The sequence below is a fragment of the Euprymna scolopes genome, chromosome 35 (genome assembly GCF_053919585.1).
Source record: "Euprymna scolopes isolate OS-2025 chromosome 35, ASM5391958v1, whole genome shotgun sequence".
In the NCBI taxonomy this organism is placed as follows: domain Eukaryota; kingdom Metazoa; phylum Mollusca; class Cephalopoda; order Sepiida; family Sepiolidae; genus Euprymna; species Euprymna scolopes.
The window spans coordinates 33,573,194-33,599,181 of record NC_136516.1 but is presented as its reverse complement, the minus strand read 5'-3'; the positions used below and the strand labels follow the sequence as shown (position 1 = coordinate 33,599,181).

The following is a 25,988-nucleotide window of genomic DNA, read 5'->3' as shown; positions in this document are numbered from 1 at the left end:
GGTTCCTTGAACCTGGATCTAACTTAATAAAGTGATTTGAGCCCGAAACTATAAATTTTAAGGGGTCATAATAGGGGTCAAATTAAAAAAAAAATTTACTCTTTTTTTTTTTTGCTCAGCATACACCTCCAAACACCCGGGCAACGCCGGGCTGAAATGCTAGTGTAATATAATCCAAAGCAACTATACCTGGAGTTTTCAGTACATCACACTTGCAGTGAACTGGGACGTTGACTTGAACGACATGGTCAATTGGATGCTTGGATTTGAACCTTTCATCACAAAGTACTCGGACTCGAGACTTGTCCTTCAGAATTTCAATCTTGTAGGCTAAAAAAAAAAAAAAAAAAAAAAAAAAAAAAAATCAAACAACCACTGAACTTTGGTAATATTTCTAAAACTTTTCTAAACTTATAAAATTATGGTACTCTTGCAGAATTTGACCCGAATCCCATGGATTTTCCATCAATTATGATTCTGTTTACAAAAAAAAAAAAAAAAAAAAAAAAAGATGGCGTGGATTACATCTAACTCCAAAAAAGAGAGTGCTGTCGATTTCTATCATTTTTCATTCAGAAATGAACGAATAATCGCGTGCCGTCTTGTACCCAGCACTGAACCCCCACATTATTGTATTGTTTGTTGTGCTTATCTCAAACAAGACATATTGACACTGAAGCATAAAGAGGGGGTGCTACTATGATATGTGCCAGATTTACAGAAGGGAAGGGGAACCCGGGTTACGAGTTGGGCAGAAAGATGTTTGTTCACATATTTAAATATCTGCATGTTTGTTACGGTCAGAAAACTAGGGTGCAAGGAGGGAGATTCCAAAAGAAAGTGGTCTGAGGAAAGAAACTATTAGAATAGAAAATCTGGTATCAAGGGATTTCTACAGAGAAGGGGTGTAATTCTGCTACTAGTTAGATACATTGACAGCATTTTTTGTTGAGTGCAGCAAATTTATCAGAACACATTCTCTGCAAGTAAACATGTGTAGACATGCAACATTGCTGTGATGTGACAGGAGATGGAGTTTGGCAGACAGTTTGTGACCTATTATAGTTAGAACTTTTTTTTTGGATCCTGTCCAAGATGGAAAAGCAGATGTGATATCAATGGTCTAGGCATGGGTGACAATTGGAGAAAGGCGTAAGTAGGAGACATGTGTAAATATAAAACAGGCATCAATTGGAGACGTAAATAAATTGAAAACAAGTGTGATACTATCGCCCCCCCCCAAGTGTTAGGAAAAAAGGAAAGAGGAAAAAGTATGACAAAGAAAAAGAAATAAGTTTATCAGTAAACAAAGGTATAGGAAATAGGGTTGGTTGAAAGATAATAGATAAGTTGTTCACTAAGGAAAACAAAAGGAAGCTGAGGTAAGATTGTTGGTCAAGGTGTGGTGATGATTCAGATAAAGAAGGTGAATATATTTTAGAGTTTTAGGAGTGTCGATCAGTTTTGCCATTGGGTATGGTTTGTGGACAGTCTTGGGTTTGTGGCAATTGACAACAGTTACAGTTGAGAACCATTGCGAGTTTGACACAGTCAAAGACAGTTTATGGCTTGGAAGAAATGGGAAAATTAATTGATCAACCGAGTGAGGGATGCAGCCTCGACAGTAGATGTAGATGTTGACCTTAGTGTGCAGAAAGTCGATGGTCTCACACACACATCTTTGTCAATGGCCCTTCTCAGTATTCAGCAATACATGGGAGATGACGACATAGCCAGAACAGGAAGACAAAAGAGAAGACTACAAAAACAGCATTAGGGTGGGCAATGTTGTTGAGAGGATTACTACGTTGTTGTCACACGGGAATAAATTGAAAGCCAGTTGAAAAGGTATGAAAGAGCTGTTAAAACTTACCAGCAGAAGAATCACAGAATAATTTTGTGAAATTTGTTGAAGATTCTGTATAGCAATTTGGACAAGTCTGATTTTTGGTGAAAAAAAAAAAAGGGAGGAAAACATTAAAAATGAGATAAACAAAAATACTCAAAGAAAATAAGAAAAAGTATGAAAAAATAATGTGAAAAAATAAGAAAAAAATCAGAAAAAGATATGAAAAAATATTTAAAAAAAAGAAAAAATATGAAATAAGAAAAAATGAGAAAAAAAAGAAAAACTAAGAAAATCAAAAAAACTAAGAAAATTGAAAAAATAAAAAAAACTGAAAAATTGAAAAAATAAAAATAAATAAAAAAAAAGAACAAAGAAGAAAAAAAGAGAAAAGAAAAGATGTTTTCTTTGTATCTTACGAATATATAAACCGGATAGGAAGTGGTGATAAATAAACACAAAATAATTAAAGAAATAATAAAGATTTAATCTAAAATCATTTTATTTGTACGCTTAAGTAGCAAATTTGTAAGTTCTAACACTTTATTTTTGTATTATTTGGATTTTCAGACTATTGTTCTCCTCTTCAGTGTTATTTTCACAACGTTTTGGTCGATGTAACCTCCGACCTTCTTCAGGTGCATCTTGTGAAACTCTGGAATCTGCACAGAATTTCTAACGGAACCCTTTATAGCATGTGATAGCATGTCATTGTTCCATCAGTCATGATTGAGTAAAAATCCTAATTGTATTTTTGAGTGTCGCCCACAATGACGATTGAACTTTCAACCACCAGAAGAGTGTAACGTACAACTGAATTTTACCAAGTACTTTATCCACTATGCCACGGGTTAGATCGACCAAAACTTTGTGAAAATAACACTCAAGATGAATCCAAATAATCAATCCTTATCTCAAAAATAAGAATAAACCGGTTTCTATTTATCTCTATAGCAAACAAAATAATAAAAATTTAATGTAAAATCATTCTGTGAAATTTATTAATCAGAATAAAAACTAAATGGCATGATTTTATTTTATATTAGCAGGCTGTCCGGCGTTGCCCGGTCGTAAAATATGCTTAAATATGATATTATAATTCATGCAGATTTCGTATTTATTATTCTAGAGCCAATTATCTATTGATTATTATATTGTACCAAATATATAGTAGTGATTTCAAAAGTTTTAAAAAAGAAATTATGAATTGGGTGCCATCAGTTAGAATAGAAACTAAAACATTTAGCATTCCAGCGTTATCTGTTACCCTCTGAATCATGTCTATGCGTTTATCAAAAGTTAGAAAATAATGTTAATCTATAAATGTATATTTGCGCATGCGTAGAAGAGCACTTAAACTCGACTGATGCCTGACAAGGTAATTATTTTTCAATTTTGACCCCTTAGTAGCTACTAGCAGGAAGACCTAACATTTGTCGGGATTGGATGAGGATCAACAAATGTTCCACCCTTTCATACTTTTCTTGTCATCGAAATCAACCATTTTTCAATCAAATCGATTGATTTCCTGCTCTAGTTAGGAACAGCTTTCCCTGAATACCAGAAGGAAGCTCCACATGCCTCTCCAGTGACTTACTCCACAATACATTATAATCTACATTGCACTGTAGAGAGTCTACTGTAGAGTTTATAAAATTATCTATAAATAATAGCTTTACTTAAATTTAAAATGCAAAAGTCAAATATCATGGTTTAATTGTGCTCTAAACCGAAACATTCATTTCGAATGCGCCCCTGTCATATCAAAGAACCAACTGTTGATTTTATGAAATTATTTTTACATAATCACTTGAATTAAAGTTAAACGTGCAAAAGTCAAGTATCAGTGTTCGATTGTGCTCTAAAAAGAAACATTCATTTGATCAACTTCCTGTCTTATAAAAGAATCTACAGTTGATTTTATAGGCTGAGCCTTTCTGCTTGTGTAGTGATAAACCTTCTCAAACGCACTTGTGATGTTAGGCTGTATAAAAGTGTTAACTTTGGTCAGAATCGGACTTCCTGCTTTAATCGGATTTTTTCGATTATCGATACTTGTCAGAAGCATTCCGATACAAAATCTACATAAGAACATTTCCAAACACATCAAGTATCTTTGTGCAAAAAAAAAAAAAATCGGCCCAGCCGTTTCAGAGTCCATAGGAAACGAACTCACGCATACACACGCAAACTTATTTTTATAGGATAGTAGATAGATACGTAGATGGAGATTTTTACCGGCTAAAAACCAAATCGAATTTGTTCCACAGGTGCAAACTCCCTATATATCAAGTCTCAAGTCTGTAGACCAAAACTTGACAGTAATTTAGTAAAGACCGTTTCTCACACAGACAAGGTCACTTACACACACACACACATATATATATATATATATACACAGTAGCGTCCAAAACTAAGGGACAAAATTTTAAAACCTAATATTTGTTAGAAATAACAACTGTGAAAAGCTGAAATTTTGACAACTGATAGTCGTTATCACCCATAATATCATACTAAAATATGAATCATTTGCAAAGGATAGAAAAAGAATTATAACATTTATTTACGTTAGGGTTTATGTTCCTTGTTCAATATAAATTTCAAACAAAATAAATGTTTATTTTGTAATAATGCGTTGTTTTGGCTTCAAAATGTATCTAATACGTATTTATTTTAATTATTTATTTTCCAAATAGGAACATCCAAAAGTAAGGGAAAAAATTGAGAAAAACAATGTAAACAGCCAAAAAACAATAAAAATACATGTACAATCAATATTTAGTAAATGAGCCCTTGCTAATGACAGCTGCACATCTTCGACTACAAGAACGAATCAGTTCTTGACAATCTTCGATACTAATTTTAGACCATTCTTCTTGAAGCTTCACCCACAAATCCTCCGTGTTAGTGGGATTTCTTTCCATAACTTTCACTCCTAAGGTCTTCCAAAGATTTTCTATTTGCGATGGCCAATCCATAATTTCGAAATCTTGCTCCCTAAGGTAACTCATTACCACCTTTGCCTTGTGACATGGGGCATTATCTTGCATAAAGGTGGCCCTATCGAAACCTGAATTCTGTATGATTGGCACAACATGATCTTAAACAATGTTTTTATAGATCTGCGCGTTTACACGAGTTTGTAACTGAAGAAGAGGTGTTGTACCTTGGCTAGAAAACATTCCAAATACCATGACGCTTCCGCCCCCGACATTGACAGCTTTCTTAGTACATTTTGCACTTAATCTTTCACCAATACATCTCTTTACATTGTTTTTTCCATCATTTCCAAATAAATTAAACTTGCTTTCATCACTGAAAAATACTTTTGTCCAATTTTCATATGTCCAAATTACATACCTGTTTGCAAACTCTAATCTTTTCTTATTCTTTGAACTGACAAGTGGTTTCTTCTCTGGGGTTCGATTAAACAGTCCTATTTCTTACACTTGTCTAGAAACAGTCTGTCTTGACACATTAACACATGAGGTACTATTCATAACCCTTTTAATTTCTGTGCAAGACTTAAAACGGTCCTTTAATGACATATGCTGCATTATTCGATCTTTTCTTGCCGAAATTTTGCGGGGTTTGCCGGTTTTAAAAGCACTAACTATTTTGCCAGTATCATTGTAGGATTTAACAACCCTGCCTACAACACTCTTGGAACGTTTCACTTTCTCTGAAATCTCTCTAATGGTGTGCTTTTCTTTGTGTAGCTTCAGAATATCTTGTCTCACAGAGTAATCAAGTTTTTGGCGTTTTGCCATGATGCCGGCTGATGCAACGTTTACAAATGACTAAGTAAGCCTTATTCTTTAGAGGAAATAAAAAAATTTGAATATAGCATACTGTTTACATTGTTTTTCTAAATTTTGTCCCTTACTTTTGGACGTTCCTATTTTGAAAATAAATAATTGTTATAATTCTTTTTCTATCCTTTGCAAATGATTCATATTTTAGTATGATATTATGGATGATAACGACTATCAGTTGTCAAAATTTCAGCTTTTCGCAGTTGTTATTTCTAACAAATATTAGATTTTAAAATTTTGTCCCTTAGATTTGGACGCTACTGTATATAATATATATATATATATATATATATATATATATATATACACACACACACACACATTAGTAGGGAGACCCGACATTGCCCGGGAATGAATGAGAATAAACGAATGTTGCACTCTCCCATATTTTATTGTCATTGAAATCGGTAAAATTGCCCATTTTTCAATCCTACCCACAGTGAGACTTAATACACAATACATTGTACATTATTACATTGTAGTAAACTCACTGTTGAGTTTATCAAATTATTTTTATATATAATAGCTTAAATTAAAGTTTAAAATGCAAAAGTCAAGTATCATGGTTAAATTGTGCTCTAAAGAGAAACATTCATTTCGAATGCGCCCCTGTTATATCAAAGAACCTACTGTTTACTTTATATACCAAGCTTTTCTGATTGTTCGGTAATAAAACTTCTCAAGCGCACTTGTGATGTTAGATTGTATAAGGCGTTAACTTTAATCAAAATCGCCTGTTCCTTTTTTCATCAATTATCAATACTTTTTTGATTATTGATTACTTATCAATACTTTTTTTGATTATTGATTAATCATCAATACTTTTTTGATTATTGATTAATCATCAATACTTTTTTGATTATTGATTAATTATCAATACTTTTTTGATTATTGATTAATTATCAATACTTTTTTGATTATTGATTAATCATCAATACTTTTTTGATTATTGATTAATCATCAATACTTTTTTGATTATTGATTACTTATCAATACTTTTTTGATTATTGATTAATTATCAATACTTTTTTGATTATTGATTACTTATCAATACTTTTTTGATTATTGATTAATTATCAATACTTTTTTGATTATTGATTAATTATCAATACTTTTTTGATTATTGATTAATTATCAATACTTTTTTGATTATTGATTAATTATCAATACTTTTTTGATTATTGATTACTTATCAATACTTTTTGATTATTGATTACTTATCAATACTTTTTTGATTATTGATTACTTATCAATACTTTTTTGATTATTGATTACTTATCAATACTTTTTTGATTATTGATTACTTATCAATACTTTTTTGATTATTGATTACTTATCAATACTTTTTTGATTATTGATTAATCATCAATACTTTTTTGATTATTGATTAATTATCAATACTTTTTTTTTTTTTATTGATTAATTATCAATACTTTTTTGATTATTGATTACTTATCAATACTTTTTTGATTATTGATTAATTATCAATACTTTTTGATTATTGATTAATTATCAATACTTTTTTGATTATTGATTAATTATCAATACTTTTTGATTATTGATTAATTATCAATACTTTTTTGATTATTGATTACTTATCAATACTTTTTGGATTATTTATTAATCATCAATACTTTTTTGATTATTGATTAATTATCAATACTTTTTTGATTATTGATTAATTATCAATACTTTTTTGATTATTGATTAATTATCAATACTTTTTTTGATTATGGATTAATTATCAATACTTTTTGGATTATTGATTAATTATCAATACTTTTTTTGATTATTGATTACTTATCAATACTTTTTTTGATTATTGATTACTTATCAATACTTTTTTGATTATTGATTACTTATCAATATTTTTTGGATTATTTATTAATCATCAATACTTTTTTTGATTATTGATTACTTATCAATACTTTTTGGATTATTTATTAATCATCAATACTTTTTTGATTATTGATTAATTATCAATACTTTTTTTGATTATTGATTAATTAATTATCAATACTTTTTTTGATTATTGATTAATTAATTATCAATACTTTTTTTGATTATTGATTACTTATCAATACTTTTTTTGATTATTGATTACTTATCAATACTTTTTGGATTATTTATTAATCATCAATACTTTTTTTGATTATTGATTACTTATCAATACTTTTTGGATTATTTATTAATCATCAATACTTTTTTGATTATTGATTAATCATCAATACTTTTTTGATTATTGATTAAGTATCAATACTTTTTTTTGATTATTGATTAATTATCAATACTTTTTTGATTATTGATTAATTATCAATACTTTTTTGATTATTGATTAATTATCAATACTTTTTTTGATTATTGATTAATTAATTATCAATACTTTTTTTGATTATTGATTAATCATCAATACTTTTTGATTATTGATTAATTATCAATACTTTTTGATTATTGATTAATTATCAATACTTTTTTGATTATTGATTAATTATCAATACTTTTTGATTATTGATTAATTATCAATACTTTTTTGATTATTGATTAATTATCAATACTTTTTTGATTATTGATTAATTATCAATACTTTTTTGATTATTGATTAATTATCAATACTTTTTTGATTATTGATTAATTATCAATACTTTTTTTGATTATTGATTAATTATCAATACTTTTTTGATTATTGATTAATTATCAATACTTTTTTGATTATTGATTAATCATCAATACTTTCTTTGATTATTGATTAATTATCAATACTTTTTTGATTATTGATTAATTAATTATCAATACTTTTTTTGATTATTGATTAATCATCAATACTTTTTGATTATTGATTAATTATCAATACTTTTTTGATTATTGATTAATTATCAATACTTTTTTGATTATTGATTAATTATCAATACTTTTTTTGATTATTGATTAATTAATTATCAATACTTTTTTTGATTATTGATTAATCATCAATACTTTTTGATTATTGATTAATTATCAATACTTTTTTTGATTATTGATTAATTATCAATACCTTTTTGATTATTGATTAATTATCAATACTTTTTGATTATTGATTAATTATCAATACTTTTTTTGATTATTGATTACTTATCAATACTTTTTTTGATTATTGATTACTTATCAATACATTTTGGATTATTTATTACTTATCAATACTTTTTTTGATTATTGATTACTTATCAATACATTTTGGATTATTTATTACTTATCAATACTTTTTGATTATTGATTAATTATCAATACTTTTTTTGATTATTGATTAATTATCAATACTTTTTGGATTATTTATTAATCATCAATACTTTTTTTGATTATTGATTAATTATCAATACTTTTTTGATTATTGATTAATTATCAATACTTTTTTGATTATTGATTAATCATCAATACTTTTTTGATTATTGATTACTTATCAATACTTTTTTTGATTATTGATTAATCATCAATACTTTTTCGATTATTGATTACTTATCAATACTTTTTTGATTATTGATTAATCATCAATACTTTTTTGATTATTGATTAATTATCAATACTTTTTTTGATTATTGATTAATTATCAATACTTTTTTGATTATTGATTAATTATCAATACTTTTTTGATTATTGATTAATTATCAATACTTTTTTTGATTATTGATTAATTAATTATCAATACTTTTTTTGATTATTGACTAATTATGAATAATTTTTTGATTATTGATTAATTATCAATACTTTTTTTGATTATTGATTAATTATCAATACTTTTTTTGATTATTGATTAATTATCAATACTTTTTTGATTATTAATTAATCATCAATAATTTTTGATTATTGATTAATTATCAATACTTTTTTTGATTATTGATTAATTATCAATACTTGTCGAAGACATTCCGATACAAAGCCTATCTAAAAACACTGCCAGACACAAAGTACATTTGTATGAAATTAAAAAAATAGCGGCCCAGCCGTTTATGAGTTCATAAGGAACAAACTCTCACACAGATAACGTTCCTTTTATATAATAGTAGAAACATATGTATATATATATATTAAAAAATGTTGATAATAAAACTTGACTAAGTATCCTCCGTATTGGAAACTTACCTTTAATTTGTGTTTTGGCCTTCTGTACATGCCATCAGCTTGCAAAGCAACTTCCTTTTGGTTTTCTGAAATAAAAAGTTGTTGTTGTTGTTGTTGTTGTTGTTGTTAATAATAATAATAATAATAATAAACACCACTAATAGTAGGAGCACTAGGAACAATACCGAAAACCTTTGAAAAAGAATGAAAGACAGGAATTAGAGGGATGGCTAACAAGATACAACGGATAACAATGAAAACGGCTGAGATATTAAGTAAAACTCTTGAATGCGGAAAATAACACATGAACTACAGGCACAAGGCAGACATGTAGAAACAGCTACAAATTTAAAACACAAAGAAACTTCACATAGAATCATGAAAACTGAGACTGTATAAATATGGGGGGAACCTACTTCCCATTTAAAAATTCTTGTTTTTATTGGTGCAGATATCACAATAATCTGGCGCCACACCAAATAAGTGAGGTCAAGGAGGATGGAAAGATCGAGGAGAGAAAGCACTAGCCAGACCTCCACTGGATAAGTGCAAAGAGAACTGGGACCTTGGGGTGGCTTATTGCCACCCAAATTCCAGTGATGACCAATGGTCGCTGCTAACGAGAAATCAATGGTAAGCGGCTGTTGCGATAATGCAAATACTTTTGCAAAGATTATCGGAAGAAGTGGATAATACCGGAAATCTGGGCAGACTTGTTGTCACTCCGTCTCGAGAGAACACTACAAGTTGTTTTAAAAAAGAAATCTTTGATGATGGCCTGTGTGACTACTTCTGGTGAGTAAATAAGAAAACAAAAATATAGAATGTACATCACATAAGGTCGAGGCAACTGAAACTGTAAGAAACACCATAACCCCCTCCCCATATACATGTGGTGGCACCAGGGTTGTGACCTTCGTAATGTATGTCATTAATAATTCTTATTACAAAGGGCTGTGACCAGGTTTGGCTGGTACTGCACAAAATGGCCAATAAGAGTACAATACACAGATGTACGAAAAAGCGGTCAACAATTAAAAAATATAACAAATAAATGTTATCAAAGGCAAGATAAGTTACTCTTCTACCTATCCGGAAAAGTGTTTAGTGGTTTTATTCACTTGAAAACGTTTAATAAAAAAATAAATAGTGCCAAACGTTAGGTGAGAACAAGAAAAATGGCCGCGAACTGACACCTAAATATGTAAAGGGTTTGATAATGACTCAAAAATAAAAAAAATATATACAAAACCCAATAAATATTACCGTGACATTTCGTACCTCTATGAATTGTAAAACAAACCCAAGATGTGATATGAAAGGCAATGCTTCTTATTATGGTGAAAGATTTATAATGAACATGACAGAACGACGTATTTAGGTAATTAATTTTTTTTTTTTTTTACATAGGCATCACCACTTCTCAAGGCCAAGAGGCCACTCGAGGATAAGGGTTAAAGAGTCTACAGTAGAAATTGGACAATATAGTAACCGTTAGTAATGGAGATTTGGTAAATTTGTTAACTTATATGGAACGGCTCATCAAAAACTTGTTTATGTTAGACTTGAAGACAACATTTCCATTTCAGTCACATTTAATTATTTCGAGCTGAAAAACACACACACACACACACACACACACACACACACACACACACACACACACACACGAGAGAGTGGGATTATTTTCCATGAACTAAACAGTATCCTTCTTTTTTCTCTAACCAACAATAAAACCACATGCGAACGAAACAGCGTCCAAAAACTGAAAGATCTCTATAAAGTAAAAAAAATTCATCTTTTTATTCTGCCAACAGCGCCTGTATTTGCATAATTGTATTATTCTTGTATCTGAAGAGTTCCAGGTTCCTGTCACTGCTTCCCTACAGCGAGCACATGCCAAACGCGGCTGCTTATTGCTATACCTTTCCATACGCTACCATAAATGGTTACATAAAAAAGATGGAAGCATGAGATTACTATTTAACAGTCAGGACAAATGGACGCATACCTTCTGTAAGTGAAATAATGCTATGTTTGGTTCGTTTTACAGCATATTTTTTTTATATGGAAGTCATCACTTATCAAGGCCTGAAGGCCACTCGAAGATAAGGGTTACTGAATGTAAGGTGGTAGTTTAGTAATCTTTAATGGTGTAAATTGGATAGAATTTAATTATTTAAGGGGACGGCTCAACAAGGACTTGTTTACATTGGATTTGAAGGCTACCATGTTGTATTCAACCAAGAAACAGGCCAATGGAACAATATTCCAGAGACGACAGTTCTGGGAAATAAGCTTTGTTAATAGAGTCTGCGTTTAGATTTCGGCACAGATGGAGAGTGGGGGGGTCGTATATAGTGGTAGTAGCTAGTCGAGTGTTTATTGCAAAAGTTTGGCAAGGGAGACCATAGATTGGTATTCAGTGGAGCACTTGCTATGAAAATAACGATAGAGATATCAACCATTTAATGGTAAATAAAGTTGTCAAATAGAATCCCAAGGTAGGATAATCATTTTGTACTGGTTTGGAAAAACAGGAAAAGAAAAAAAGAGAAGAAACTAACATTTTTTGCAATTAAAATTTTTTTTGAAAAGTCCAATTCTTGGCTGATGTCTAACATTTTGTCCAAAATTGTGTCTTTAAATAAATTCTTTAGATTTTTGGAGTTGAAATATTTAATTTCAGCTTTATTACAAATCCTGACAGTCTATTAATATATTTTTGGCTCTATAAGATTCTTGACATGATACACGCATTAAAGACTCTCCACCTTCCAATAATAATAAAAAAAACAAATTCTAATAAATATAATACTTGTGCAGTTTAAGGACCGTGCTTAAATAATTACATTTAGAAAGCCATTCTTAACAGAAGGAGAGGATGTTTTGTAACTATTCTGTACTTTCACCTAATCTATATATCTATAAAATGAGTATGTGTGTGAGGACAACTCTCAACCTAAGTAGGTTTGAAAATACTTTTAAAGACGTCTCAAGCTGGCCTAATGGTTATCGTACTTGGCTCACAGTCTTTAGGTTTTGGTTTCGATCTCAGCTAGAGTATTTTTTATATTGCTTACAAGAAGTGAACAGTTCAGAAAAAAATATATAATGCTCGTATGCACATGTCTCTGTTTGTTTTTTTTTAATTTTTTTTTTTACTTCATTTTTTTTTTTTTTAATGAATTTAACGTTACGTTTAATACCGGCAACGCCAGGTACATCTGTTAATAATTTAATAAACAAAAACACTATGAAAACAGAATTAAAAAATTCAATCTAAAAAATACCAGGACCCATAAACTGCACATGTACCATAAATGTTTGCGAGTGCTATAATTATGCCTAGTCATAGCAGAATTCAAACACAGAAACTCAAGTCTATAGTCCAAACCATTAATCACTGCCTTGCCGCCATTTTTGGCATCAAACTAAATCATTTGACACTGGTTATTTTTTTTTAGTATTATAGATTTACTGCTTATTAAAACCGAGAAGCCACTCAAGGATAAGAGTTAATGAGTGTCAGCTGAAACAATACTGTGATGATCCGTTATGGTGGAAATTAGATGGGAGTTACTTTATTTTAAAAGACAGCTCATCAAAAACTTATTTACATTGGATTTGAAAACGACCGTGTTATAGTTAGCTGGGAAGTAGCTCAGCAATATTATGTTCCACAGACGAACAGTTCTGTGGAAAAAGCTCTGCTCATGTAATTTCCATTCAAGCAAGATGGGTATGATTTTCAGAGCTTTGGAAACTTGTTTTGTTCTTTAAAAAAACAATAGTAATGAGTCATCACTTATCAAGGCCAAAGGTTACTCAAGGATAAGAATTAATCAGTTGAATGATGAAGAATATTATAACAGATTGAAATAAAAATAATAATCGGAAATAATTATTTCGCTTGTATTTACATTGTAGCGTTTTAAACAACTCAATATTTATTATATATTATCATTTGAGCCTATAGGGCACACCATTCAAGTAAATTTAAAAAAAAAAAAGAATAAACAGCTGAGCGTAATCAAATCGACATAACAGGGATTTGCCGGGGTTAGGGTTAGGGTTAGGGTTACGGTTAGGGTTAGGGTTACGGTTAGGGTTAGGGTTACGGTTATTTCAATGTTTACTACCAATGTAAACAAGCGTAAGCTATTAAATCATTTTTAATATGATCATGTTTTGATCATGGAATTTTGACACTTAGATATTACAACTATTTTGACTAGGGGTAAGGTGTATCTATTCTAATACTACACTTCATCGTTCTGTCCTTAGTTGGTGAGAGAGAGAGAAATCCATCTAGACTGAGGCAATATTCATTTTTGTCCCAACCCTGAGTTCCTCTTTTTGGGGAGCTGGATTTCCCTCCACTCTCTCTCCATATTAAAAACCGACCTTGTGTTTAACTCTGCCCTCGTGGGGAGGCAAGTAAATAGGGACACTTAGATATTGAACATAAATATCACATTTGTTTCTTTTTTCTACTTGGAAGCATAATTAATTTACTCTTCGTCGAATCTATATTTGAGCAGCCAAACATTACTATTATTGCATTATGCTCACCTTGGATGTTATTCTTACATACGTTTTCACCGATGTAACTTCCAACCTTCTCAAGATAACAATAATCCAAATTATTTTTGTTGTAGTAAATTTTATTCTATGTTATTATTGCCTCGAACCCAACAACGATGAAGACAATTATTTTTTTAAAACGTTAACCGTATCAAAATCCCTTATTCAATAGTTAAGTTAGGATTTAAAATCAGACGTCGTCGTCGTCAGTTTAACATCCATTTGATATGCTGGCATTTTAGAATTCACTTCTAAACTAACCTATCTCTGGCCAAGTATTGATTTATCCTCCTTTCAAATCTATTCTTATCACTTCCTCCCATGTTTTCCTTTACCTTCTCCTGCCAACTGATCCTGCTATCTCAACTCTTCTACATCGACTAACCTAAGAACTTTCATCCATTTTCATTCATTTTTTTTTCAATGTGACCAAATCAACAAAGTTTCCTGTTCTGCACACATCTCCTTACGTTGCCCAGATTTAATCTTCCTCCGAGGTTACCAGATTTAAACCTATCTGTCTCATCATTTCTCTCCATGCCGTGTATGTCTTCCAACCTTCATTGGAAAGTTTTCACTTCCATATAAAATTAATTGCAAAAAAAAAAAAAAATAAAATAAAATAAAATAAAAAAATAAAGAAAATTCATTTCCAAACTAACCTATCTCTGACCAGGTCTTTATTTACCCTTCTTTCAAATCCATCCTCCTATGTTCTCCTCGTCTTCCTCATACTAACTGTTCCTGCTATCTCAACTGTTTTATATCTACTAACCTAAAAACTCTTATACAATTTCACAGTGTGACCAAACCAACAAAGTCTCCTGTTCTGCACTCATCTCCTTATGCTGCCCAGATTTAATCTTCCTCTGAGGTCACCAGATCTAAGCCTGTCTTTAAGACTCACATTACACATACTTCATATCATTCACATAAATTTTTTTCTTGCAACACAAAAAGAAGGATAAATAAAAACCTGGCCAGAGATAAGTTTGTTTGGAAGTTAATTTCTAAAAGCCATTCAACACATGCCAACATGTGATGGTATAAGTTATCGCCTTGGACCCTGGCGTTCTGTTATGCTTTTTACGTTTATCATAAAATAGTGTGGTAGGTTTCACACACATTTTTTGTCATCACGTAATGGACGTTTTATCTCTGAGATCCTGGTTCTAAAAGTTTACAATAAGCAGATAATATACGTATTTACTTACTCAAATCATCTACAGTATCGCTGCCGGGATTGGACACCCCACATCTTGTTTTCACGGAATAATTGGCCGCAACTCGAATTGCTGAAAATAAAATGGACAGGATCATTAAAAAAAAAAAATCTTTTTTCTTAAATCTATAGCACTATAGCAACTATTATGGCTGCTATATCAGGTTTCGCATGTAGTACGAACACACAGACACAAAACAAGCCATGCTCGTACAGCAGATAAACAACATTGATTTGACATCATGACCTTTCACTTTTTTTTTTGTTTCTTCTTACCTTTTGCGATCCTGACACACAACTGAGGCGACAGGTTTTTTGTTCTCAGTCATTCTCCACACGTGTGCAAATATGAAGCTTAATGAAACAACTTGTATGCAAAAATTGTTTTATCTGAGGTAAGCTTAGCTTAATTTCACTATAAGGAAATTAATGGACTGTAACGAACAATATTTTCCCCTGTTGATCTGACATCTGCTACAATAATCATCGAGTTCACTTCCTTTTTGACCTTTCCCTTCTCTCTTTCTTCTTTCTCTTTTTGATCCTGACACAACTGAGACGATGCGTTTTTTTCCTCAGTTGTTGTTCACACACATGTGACGAACAATTTTCCGCTTGTACAAATGTGTAAATATGCATCTTAATGAAACGACTTGTATGCAAAAATCGTCCTATCTGAGGTTGTTAGAGAATGGGCCGAGAGAGAGAGGGAGATGTGTAAATTATATTGTAGACACGTTGACCGAAAGTCAAGATCAGCTGATCGGATTGCATGTGAGTTATGTGATCAGGTTAGCTGAATTGAGAAGATTTGGCTTGGACTTAGAAAGCGACGGACGGTTTCACAGTCATCTTCTCCCCTTCACTGGGAGAGAGCTGACGTGTGTAGAAATGAAACCAAGACAAACCACGCAAGCCAGAGATTCACTTTCCATCCTTCTGCGAGACATCTGGAAAGTGAAATAAACTATAAAACCAATTCATTGTTTTGGAGTGATTGAATCTCCGTCCAAATAGGTACCAGTCTCCCTCCAATACACGAGATGAAACCAGATAGACCAACATCGACAACGCAGAAGGTATGTCTAAAATACATGTACCACACACACACAACGGCATATGAACAAATAGACAGAACAACTAGACGATCACACAACGTTCCCCCTTATTAGATAACAACAACACAACAAATACAAATTTTGGTGCTCGTTGTCCAGGCCACTCGTACATGGGTGGAAAGAAAAAAAAAATCGAACCTGGAGGTTACCATAGTAAAAAACAAAATATAGACACAACAAAAAAAATATTGTACACTAGACATAAAGATGAAAAGATAAAGAAAATTAAAAAAAAAAAAAATCGAACCTGGAGGTTATTGTAGTAAAAAAAATATAGACACAACGAAAAAAAAAAAAGAAGAAAAATAGACACATTAAAATTATATATAGATAGATTTATATGCTAAATTAAGAAGAATTGAAAAAAAAACAGATAGCTCGATCGACATACAGATAACAAATTGTTGATTTTGAATGTGAAAATTGAAAATACAGAAGAAAGAAAAAATATTAATACAGCCAATGTGTAAAACAGAAAGAAAAAAAAGAAGAGAATAGAACACATGAACTTCAGTTACAGTGTGTGGGAGAATAAGCTTGTCAATTAAAAGAGAAACACGTCATTCAAAAATGTTGTTATCAGTTAGAATGTTACACAATTACAGAAACTTAAAATGTGCAATTTTTAAACTGTAAAACTCGGTGTACTTTTAGGAAAAACAATGTGTACTTTTTTGTGAAGAAACAATAGACAGGTTCTGCCAATGTGAACATTTTTTTTCTCTAATTGTACGTTTTTTTTCTTAGGAATTTTTTTTTTCTACTTTGGAAAAATGTTATTCATTGTATGTAAATTAATGTAAATCGTTTTATGAAATGTTAAAATGTATGTTTTTTAAATTAAGAAAAAAAAAAAGAAAAGAAACACAAGTGTTGTCTTTGGGTGATGGGATTCTGTTGATTTCGAGTAGGATGAACATGGAAAAATCCATGTGTGGAAATCCCGATATCTTTCGCTAAGCTATATGCCTTGAAAGGCAGTCGCAAGTAACGACCTGGAAAAAAGTTTTTCCAATATGACAGTGTCAGGGAGCAAATGGAATTCCCCTGACATGGCGTGAGTGGCAGAAGAGGAAATGGCAAGCGACCATAATAAAAATCACTCAGATAAGTAAAAGGTGATATTTTTTTTCTTTTTCAGAAACCTAGAGTTGGGTAACGTGGACAATTTTAGTTTCCATCGATTGTTATTTTGTTGTTGAATTTTTGTTTTGTGAAGGATTGTCTGGAAGTTTATAAGTGAGTCTGTTTTTTTTTTGTTTTTGAAACCGACTATGTATTTTAATTGTAAATGTATTTTTTGTAAACGACTGTGATTTTTTTAAATTTTTTATATTCTGTGAAATGGTAAAGGTGATGCAGCCGACCTCAGAATTTGTTGACGTGGACAATTTTAGGTTGCCACGAATCTGTTTTGTTATTTGAAATTTTATTCTGGGTGAGATGAGACTTTGTGAATGCTTATAAGGAATTTTTTTATCATTATTATTTTTATGTAATTGATGTTTTCTCAAATCAGAATTGTGCAGGTTTTTCTTGTTCTTTGACATGTATTTTTTTTTCGCAGAATGGAGGAGGAGTGAGTTTTTGCCTTGTGGGGTTTATTGAAATAATGATTAATTTAAAAATAAGAACTCAGCTCGAGTATTTTTTTTATTTTTTTACTTACAAGGAATGGACGGTTTAGAAAAAACATAATACTCGCTTGCATGTATCTCAGTTTCTGTACTAATTAAAATATATTATTTATGCTTATTTTACGACCGGGTAAAGTGAGGTGGCCTGCTAGTTTTAAATAAAATAATGTTTTTAGCATGAGTAAATTATTAGAAAAAATACAGGGTAATTGCCTATTTTTATTTTTATTAAAAGTTAATTTGACTGAAGAGATTATTAGATTGAAACCATGGGCTACAGCACTAGATAATGGTCACAAAATGATTTCCTGATACTCCATTTTAAAATCCCATAGTTCTTAGCATTTTCCGGTTCTAGTGTTACCCTTAATGACCTGGTTGAACTAATTCGTTCGGCATAAAGTGTATTTGCTACCATATAACTAAGGACAGATGGATATCGAAACTTTAAAGATTAATGCACTTTAACCCTTTATGACCTGGCTGAACAAATTCATTCAGTTGTAAATAAATGAATATAACGGCATAAATAAAGTGGGAATTGATTCAAACACGTCTTGTACGTATTAGTTCAGCATCTGGGTAGATGTCAGATACCTCCAGATTGCAACTGTCCATTGATTACATTCAACAATGTCGTCATCTGTCTAAGAGAGTGGAGGATTTCGTTTGTTGTCATAAAAACACTTTTTTCAAGCACTATGGATAATAATCAAAGTAAGTTTATGAAATTTTGTAAATTCTCAGTGATATTGAACTTCATAATTTTTTCGGTTTGAAGACAATCATAGTACCATTCTCCTTTAAACTAAATAAAATTAACAATAAATATTTCTTCAATGCTGTACATTATAATCCAGGTCATAAAGGGTTAAAAACCTCTTCACACATTCAATTGAAAATCCCTCCTCACTCAAGAGTTTATATACCTATAGGAAATATTTTAAGAACGGTCTAGTAATTTTTTATGAGTTTGCATTAATTGCTGTTAATAACCAAAAAACTATTGCATTGATATAGGAAAAATAGGACTATAAAATTACAAATAAATAACACCTAACATTAATTTATTATGAATTAAAAAGAAGTTATTCAAGTTAGATATTCAAATAGCTGTCTCTGTGTCTTTTGCCTGCACTATATAACTACATGGCGATGGTCTGTCACATCAGGCTACTGAAGTCATTTCACATCAGACGACTACAGCAGATCCTTGGCCTCCATTGGTGGCACAAGGTGATCCATTCAGAGATTTGCAGGAGAGCTGGGAGTTGCCCTCTCTAGAGTCACTCCTTATTCATGTCATCAAGATGCCCTCAAACAGACTACCTGGATGAGTACTCTATGGTCAGCTCATTCATGGCTGACAAAATGTCAGCTGCCCAAATAAAACGCTACAATGATTGCATCAAGGTCACCCTCAAGCGTTGCAATATCCTCTTCATCATTTGGAAACATTGGCAGTGGACAGAGACACTTGGCACTCTACATGTGATAGCAGGATGGCCTTCTTCAATAATGAGCATGAACGAGCACCTACAGAGTGTCGCGTACTGAGACACCGTCGAGTATCGGCCACTCACCACCGAAACCCAAATCCTGTCTTCTTGTGCTCTGTCTGTGCAAAGCAGTGTACCTATTTACAATGCCTCCCCACGGGACAGAGTTAGACACCAGGGTCGTTTTTTAACCTGGAGAAAAGGTACAAAAATAAAAATTGTCTCAGTCGTGAAGGATTTCTCCTCCACGGAAAGAGAACGAGAAATCGAAGTGCCGCATCTGAGGCATAGATACTACACTTTGATCTTGTTCCAAAGGAAAGCAGTGTAGATCATGCATTGGGCTTCACAGTCATCAATGTAGTCAGAGTCAATTGATAAAAAATGATGATGAAGAAGTCGTCATCCACATGGATGGACTACCATAACTAATGAACTAATTATAACTACATGGCGATGGTCCGGTAGTTGATGTAAAGAGCTACAATTTAATGAAATTAAATTTTACTTTGTATCCAGTATTAACTTTGGATGATCCGTGTGAATTGGCCTGTTCAATAATATCACGCTGTAAACTTGACAAACTACTTGTTTAATATTATTTCTGAAGCTTTTTCGACATTGGAATATAGTTTTCAACTATAAAAGTTTCTCGTTCAATCACAGGCAATGCTGGGTCTTTCTACTCGTCTATCTATACAAAGTTATGTGTATATGTTTACATATTTTTGTACAGGATTTACTTATAAACTAATTAACCGATCATTATGAACTTTAGTCGGTTGGTTGGCTGTTTTTTTTTTTTTTTTTTGATGATATATCAACCCTTTTCAGGTGATTTAATGCCGAATCCAGTAACTTTGGAAAAAAGTTTTTATGCTTCACGTTCTTTATATCTTCAAATATTTATTCATCATGTTTGATTTGGTTGTTTTGTAGAAAGAAAATTGTTGTTTTTGAAGAACATGATTGAGTTTTGCAAAGAGTAAGAAAAAAAACAAAACAATAACATCAATGTTTGGTACATTTTTGTTCAAGAAGGAAGTATCGTCAGACAGCCTGATCCAGTAGAACCAAATATCCTAACGGGTAATACCACTCCAAGCCAAAGTGGACCTGGGAACAATAGTAACTATGGGGCAATAATATATCTATCTATATATATATATATATATATATATATATATCTATATATATATATCTATATATATATATATATATATATATATATATATATATATATATATATATATATATATATATACGTTCACTTTTGTCTTGGTGTTTTAACAAGGAACAAAGTTTACTATCTGTTTTGATACTATACTTCACCTTTTCTGTCCTCGATCGGTAGAGGAGAAATCCTTCATGATTGAGACAATTTAAATTTTTGTTCTTATCCAGAGTGCCCCTTTATGGGGACCTGGATTTTCCCCATATTAAAAACCGACCTTGTGTCTAACTCTACCCTCATAAAGTAAATAAGAATATATATAACTCACTATGTGTGTATGCCTGTCTGAGACGCAAGTTGGCAGTGCATTGCGAGGCAGATCAAATGATTGCATTTTTTGTGGATCATTGTTTTATGTTTTTTTAGCCGATAAAAATAACTGCTAAGGGGTCAAAATTGAAAAAAAATTGGAATTTGGCAAGGTTAGTTGACTAAGTTATTTGTACACATGCGCAAATATATACATTTATGCGTTAAAGTTGGGTTGGTTTTAACTATTTCTTATTCATCTGAGGATAGCTGAAATGGTAACGACTAAGGCTAGAGTGATATGTTTTGGTTTCGATTCTAGCTGATGGTACCCATGTCATGTTTTTTTTTTTTAAACTTTTAAAATCATTACTATACACTGAGTACAATATAATATATAATAATCGATAGAGAATTGATTCTATAACAATAAATATAAAATCGTCATAAAGTAAAATATATATAAGTGCATTTTATGACCAAGCAACGCCAGGCACCTAGCTAGTATATACTAGTATATATTAGTTTAATTTAGTTTTATGCAAAGGGAACAAAGAGGCGGTTGGAAGCCTTACATGAAAATTCAGATGTTTGTAAAATTTTAATAACAGACAATAGACACCCCTTTATATATATTCCCCAAAATCTAGTGCTTCGTTTATTATTTTTTTTTTGTATATATATTTTTTTGTATTTTAAAAAGGTTAAAATCTTTTATTTTAGATTTGCATTGAATATGATCCATATTCATTAAACACCAGTTAAAGAAGATTCCTTGAATTTCAATTTCTTCTTACGACCCCTTCATAATAAGCTTAAGTCTTAAATTTTGGACATTTTTTTTAGAATCAAAATGGTGTCATGAATTTTGATCAAAATTGGAATAAAGTTTCTAGAATAAGGTTTAATATTATTATATGTTGGTTCTAATCTTTGTAAGGGAGCATAAAAGTGGTGGAAAACTGTTCTGTTTTGAAAGAATTTATTTTAACCATCCTGGGACGGGTATTCTTCCAGTTTAAATGAATGGATACGAAAGTGTTTTCAATTTATCATCACACCTATATTACCATCAAAACGGCTCACTATTATTTAAAGCAATAATAAAACATATTTTAAAGTACTATATATATCGTACAGACAAAAGACAGAGAAAGTTATTGCATAACTTTTTTTAAAGTTCATAATAGATTAATGTTTGGTGTTATTCATTTGTAATTTTATTGTCCTATTTTTACCTATATATATGCAATAGTCTCTTCAATATTGACAGTAATTAAGTGATTTCATTAAAAAGGAATATTTGCTACCGGAACAGTAGCAGAAACTTGCAATGAAGCGAGCGAATAACAGATGTTGTTGTTTCGAAGAAGCAGCTTACCTTGCAGACATGTATATAATCTAATTTATAAAACTTATTATGTCTGTCTGTCTCCATATTTTCAAACTATCTCTTCTGAAACTAATTATCGCAGAGCAGCACAAAAGGATTCAAATGATTGGATTTTTTATTAACCGTTCTTTTATGGCGCTTTGGCCGGTTAAAATAGTTTTTAAGGGGTGAAAAAGGAGTCAAAATTGAACAAAAATCGTTGTACATTTTGTACATTCATCTTAATTTATTTTTAATCAGTTCATATGCATATCACGTTAGTACAGTGGTAACGTCACCAGCTTTGAATGTTACAGTTTTGCTTTCGGTTTCGATTCTATTCTAGCTGATAGCGGCCAAATAATTTTATTATACTTTTGAAATCATGACTCTATAATAATATGTACAAAATCTGGACAAATTAAAATATCATATTTAAGCATATTTTATGACCGGCCAAATCCCCCACCCGCCAGTCAAGTATATTAGCTGTTTTAACTTGTGGGGTATTTCATTCCGGTCTCCAGATAATGTTGGGTCATCAGGAGAGAATAACCAGACATATAATAAAGTTTATAGGTTGTTTTTCACTTGTAGGGTAATCCATTGTAGTCTCCAGATAATATTGGGTCATCAGGAGAGAATAAATTATTAAAACCTTTCTTAAAGCAATTGCTGATGAATTTTAAGTGAGGCAATTTAAATTAAGCTAACTAGGGGGGAATAATCAAGAGTTCAAAAGGGGGAAAGAGTGACTGACTGCTTGCACTCCCTTTCTCTCTCCCTCTCTCTCTCCCATTAGAAATATCATACTATTTTTTCTTTATTGTTTTAAATTCAGCGAAAAAATTGTAAGTTTAAAAACAAACGACCATTCTCACACCCACCATCGCTCAGATGAATTGGTTACCTCTTTTTCATTTCTTTACGGTCTTATTTAAAAAAAAAAAAAAAGTAGTGGATTTTGTAATCAGCATACAAATTCAGCTATTTATAAAAAACTAATCCCCCTCCCCCCAAAAAAACAAGAAAAAAACATGAAACACTTACATTTCTCATAATAATCGTAAAGAATGGCAATCGCAGGTTTTGTTTCTTTCAATCCAAGAGTTTGTAAAATGGTAAAGGAGAAAACTTCAGAGATTACAGTAAGCTGGAAAGAAAGAAAGAAAGAAACCAATGGTCACATTCACTTAAAGACATTTATTGATAAGAATTTCATTTTGTTAAAGGAATAACAATACTTAAATGCAAGCGTGTAAAAATGAAGTTAATAAAAATGGTAAAATCCCACTTCTAATACTAATCGAGGACTGTATATATATATATATATATATATATATATATATATATATATATATATATATATATACTAGCTGGATCCTGCCATGAATTGCTGTGGCTCAATTTTGCGCAATGGAAAAAAATCCAAAATGAGAAAATGCATGTTTCTTATATGCTTAATTTCCTAGTACGTGTGGATACACAACTTTTTGTTGTTTCATTTTCTAAGTTCATATAGAGATTTTCTTGTTTGCTGACTCTTGAACATACAACATAAATTGTCCATGTGAGAAACAGTCAGTGTGTAGATATAAGCCACACAATTGTAAAGAACTTTGTTGATGGTGATTGTAAACAACAATTGAATTGGAAATTGCAATCTTCTAAAGTGAAATGGCATATTCAGTGGAATCATAAGAATGTGTGGAATAAAGATATCTTCACTTATGAAAGGTTCTGTTAAGATTATTGCTTCTATGATTTTGTTCATTAATTTTTGTACTGCAATTCATCAGCAATTGTTTTAAGAAAGGTTTTAATAATTTATTCTCTCCTGATGACCCAATATTATCTGGAGACTAGAATGGATTAACCTACAAGTGAAAAACAACCTATAAACTTTATTATATGTTTGGTTATTTCTCCTGATGACCCAACATTGCAAAGCTTGGGTTGGTTGATATTTCACAACATAATTAGTATGCCAATTTTCAATTGCGGTACATGTGCAAATATAGTGGATTTAGAAATTCTGTTGCATTATTAACCACTTCATCTGCTTCCACAACAGTGTCGATGGACTTGTACATGACTACCTCACTAAAAATTTTAAGCTGAATAATATTGTTAAGTTCATGGACATTTTTGTTTTGAGCTGCAAGAATAGCTCGTTCACTCAGCCAACTGGAATTCTTATAATTAATTTGAATATCTGGAAAAACGTTTTTTACCAACTCTTCTTTTGATCGAACTAAATTACAGAAGTTAAGAGTTAACGAAATTCGCCCTTAACTTGGATCAGCCAGCACTTTTCCGTACTCAGTTTCCCGCAATTGATGCGAAAATTTCTATGCAGATCGAGCGTTCTGCAACTGGACACACATATTTGGAGTTAAGTTTAAATGTCTTCATGTGACACCAAAAAGTAGAGTATTTGAGGCAAGCATTTATTTTATCTGCTGATGTTAATTGAGGAATTACAGGTAAGGTTTGTCTGAAATCTCCTGCAAGCAAAAGTACTGCATTATTGCCATGTAAATCGTGCAAGGATCGATCAAGAGCCTCAATTTTTTGTGTGCCATTGTGCATTCATCCCAAACAATAAGTTTGCATTTCTGCAATATTTTTCCCCATGCTGGATGTTTTGGAGATATTGAACAGTTAATAGTAATTTCAAAGCAGAATGAGTAATTCTTCTACCTGGTAGTAAGGTCACAGCTATTCCGCATGGAGCAAGAGCTAAGGCTATGTTATTTTGTCATCGAATGGCTGCCGAAATCAATTTAATTAGAAAGGTTTCAAATAACTTCTATTCTCACAGTAAGTAAATTAGGTGACTAAAACAGGATTTATCCATGTTTTGACAATATTGCCTTATTTACTGTAATTAATTTAGGAGATTAAAATAGGATGAGAGATTAGAGAAGAAGAGATAGATAGAGAAGAAGATAAAGATAGAAAAAGAAAGGGAAATAGAGAAAGAGAGGGATTGATTATATATATATATATATATATATATATGAGAGGGAGAGAGAGAGAGAGAAAGAGGAAGGGAGATTTAGAGACAGAGTGGGAGAGAGACAGAGGAAGAGAAAGAGGGGAAAAGAGATATAGAGGGAGTGAAAGAGAGAAAAGGGCTCAAAAAGAGGTGGAGAGGGTGACAGAGAGAAAGAGAGAGAGGGGGAGAGCTGGATGGAGAGAGAAATATAGAGTGGAAGAGAGAGAGAGAGAGGGAGAGAAACGGAGGGTGAACTACACTTCACCATCTTTTCCTCTAGATCAGTGGAGGAGAAATCCTTCTAGACTGAGGCAAT

The 25,988-nt window shown here is 31.3% G+C and overlaps 1 protein-coding gene across 4 annotated transcripts in view; it reads right to left on the bottom strand.

The window, feature by feature from the left end:
- Nucleotides 1-25,988, bottom strand: part of LOC145259799 (pregnancy zone protein-like) — a 313,594-nt gene that overhangs the window by 4,630 nt on the left and 282,976 nt on the right. For all 4 annotated transcript variants that reach the window (XM_080117581.1, XM_080117583.1, XM_080117582.1 and 1 more), the window contains 5 exons: nt 23,722-23,824; nt 15,555-15,635; nt 9,775-9,839; nt 1,874-1,940; nt 190-330 (listed from right to left, as the gene is read on the bottom strand). In XM_080117581.1, coding sequence (XP_079973707.1) covers nt 190-330; nt 1,874-1,940; nt 9,775-9,839; nt 15,555-15,635; nt 23,722-23,824 — 457 coding nt within the window. The remainder of the gene's footprint in view (nt 1-189; nt 331-1,873; nt 1,941-9,774; nt 9,840-15,554; nt 15,636-23,721; nt 23,825-25,988) is intronic.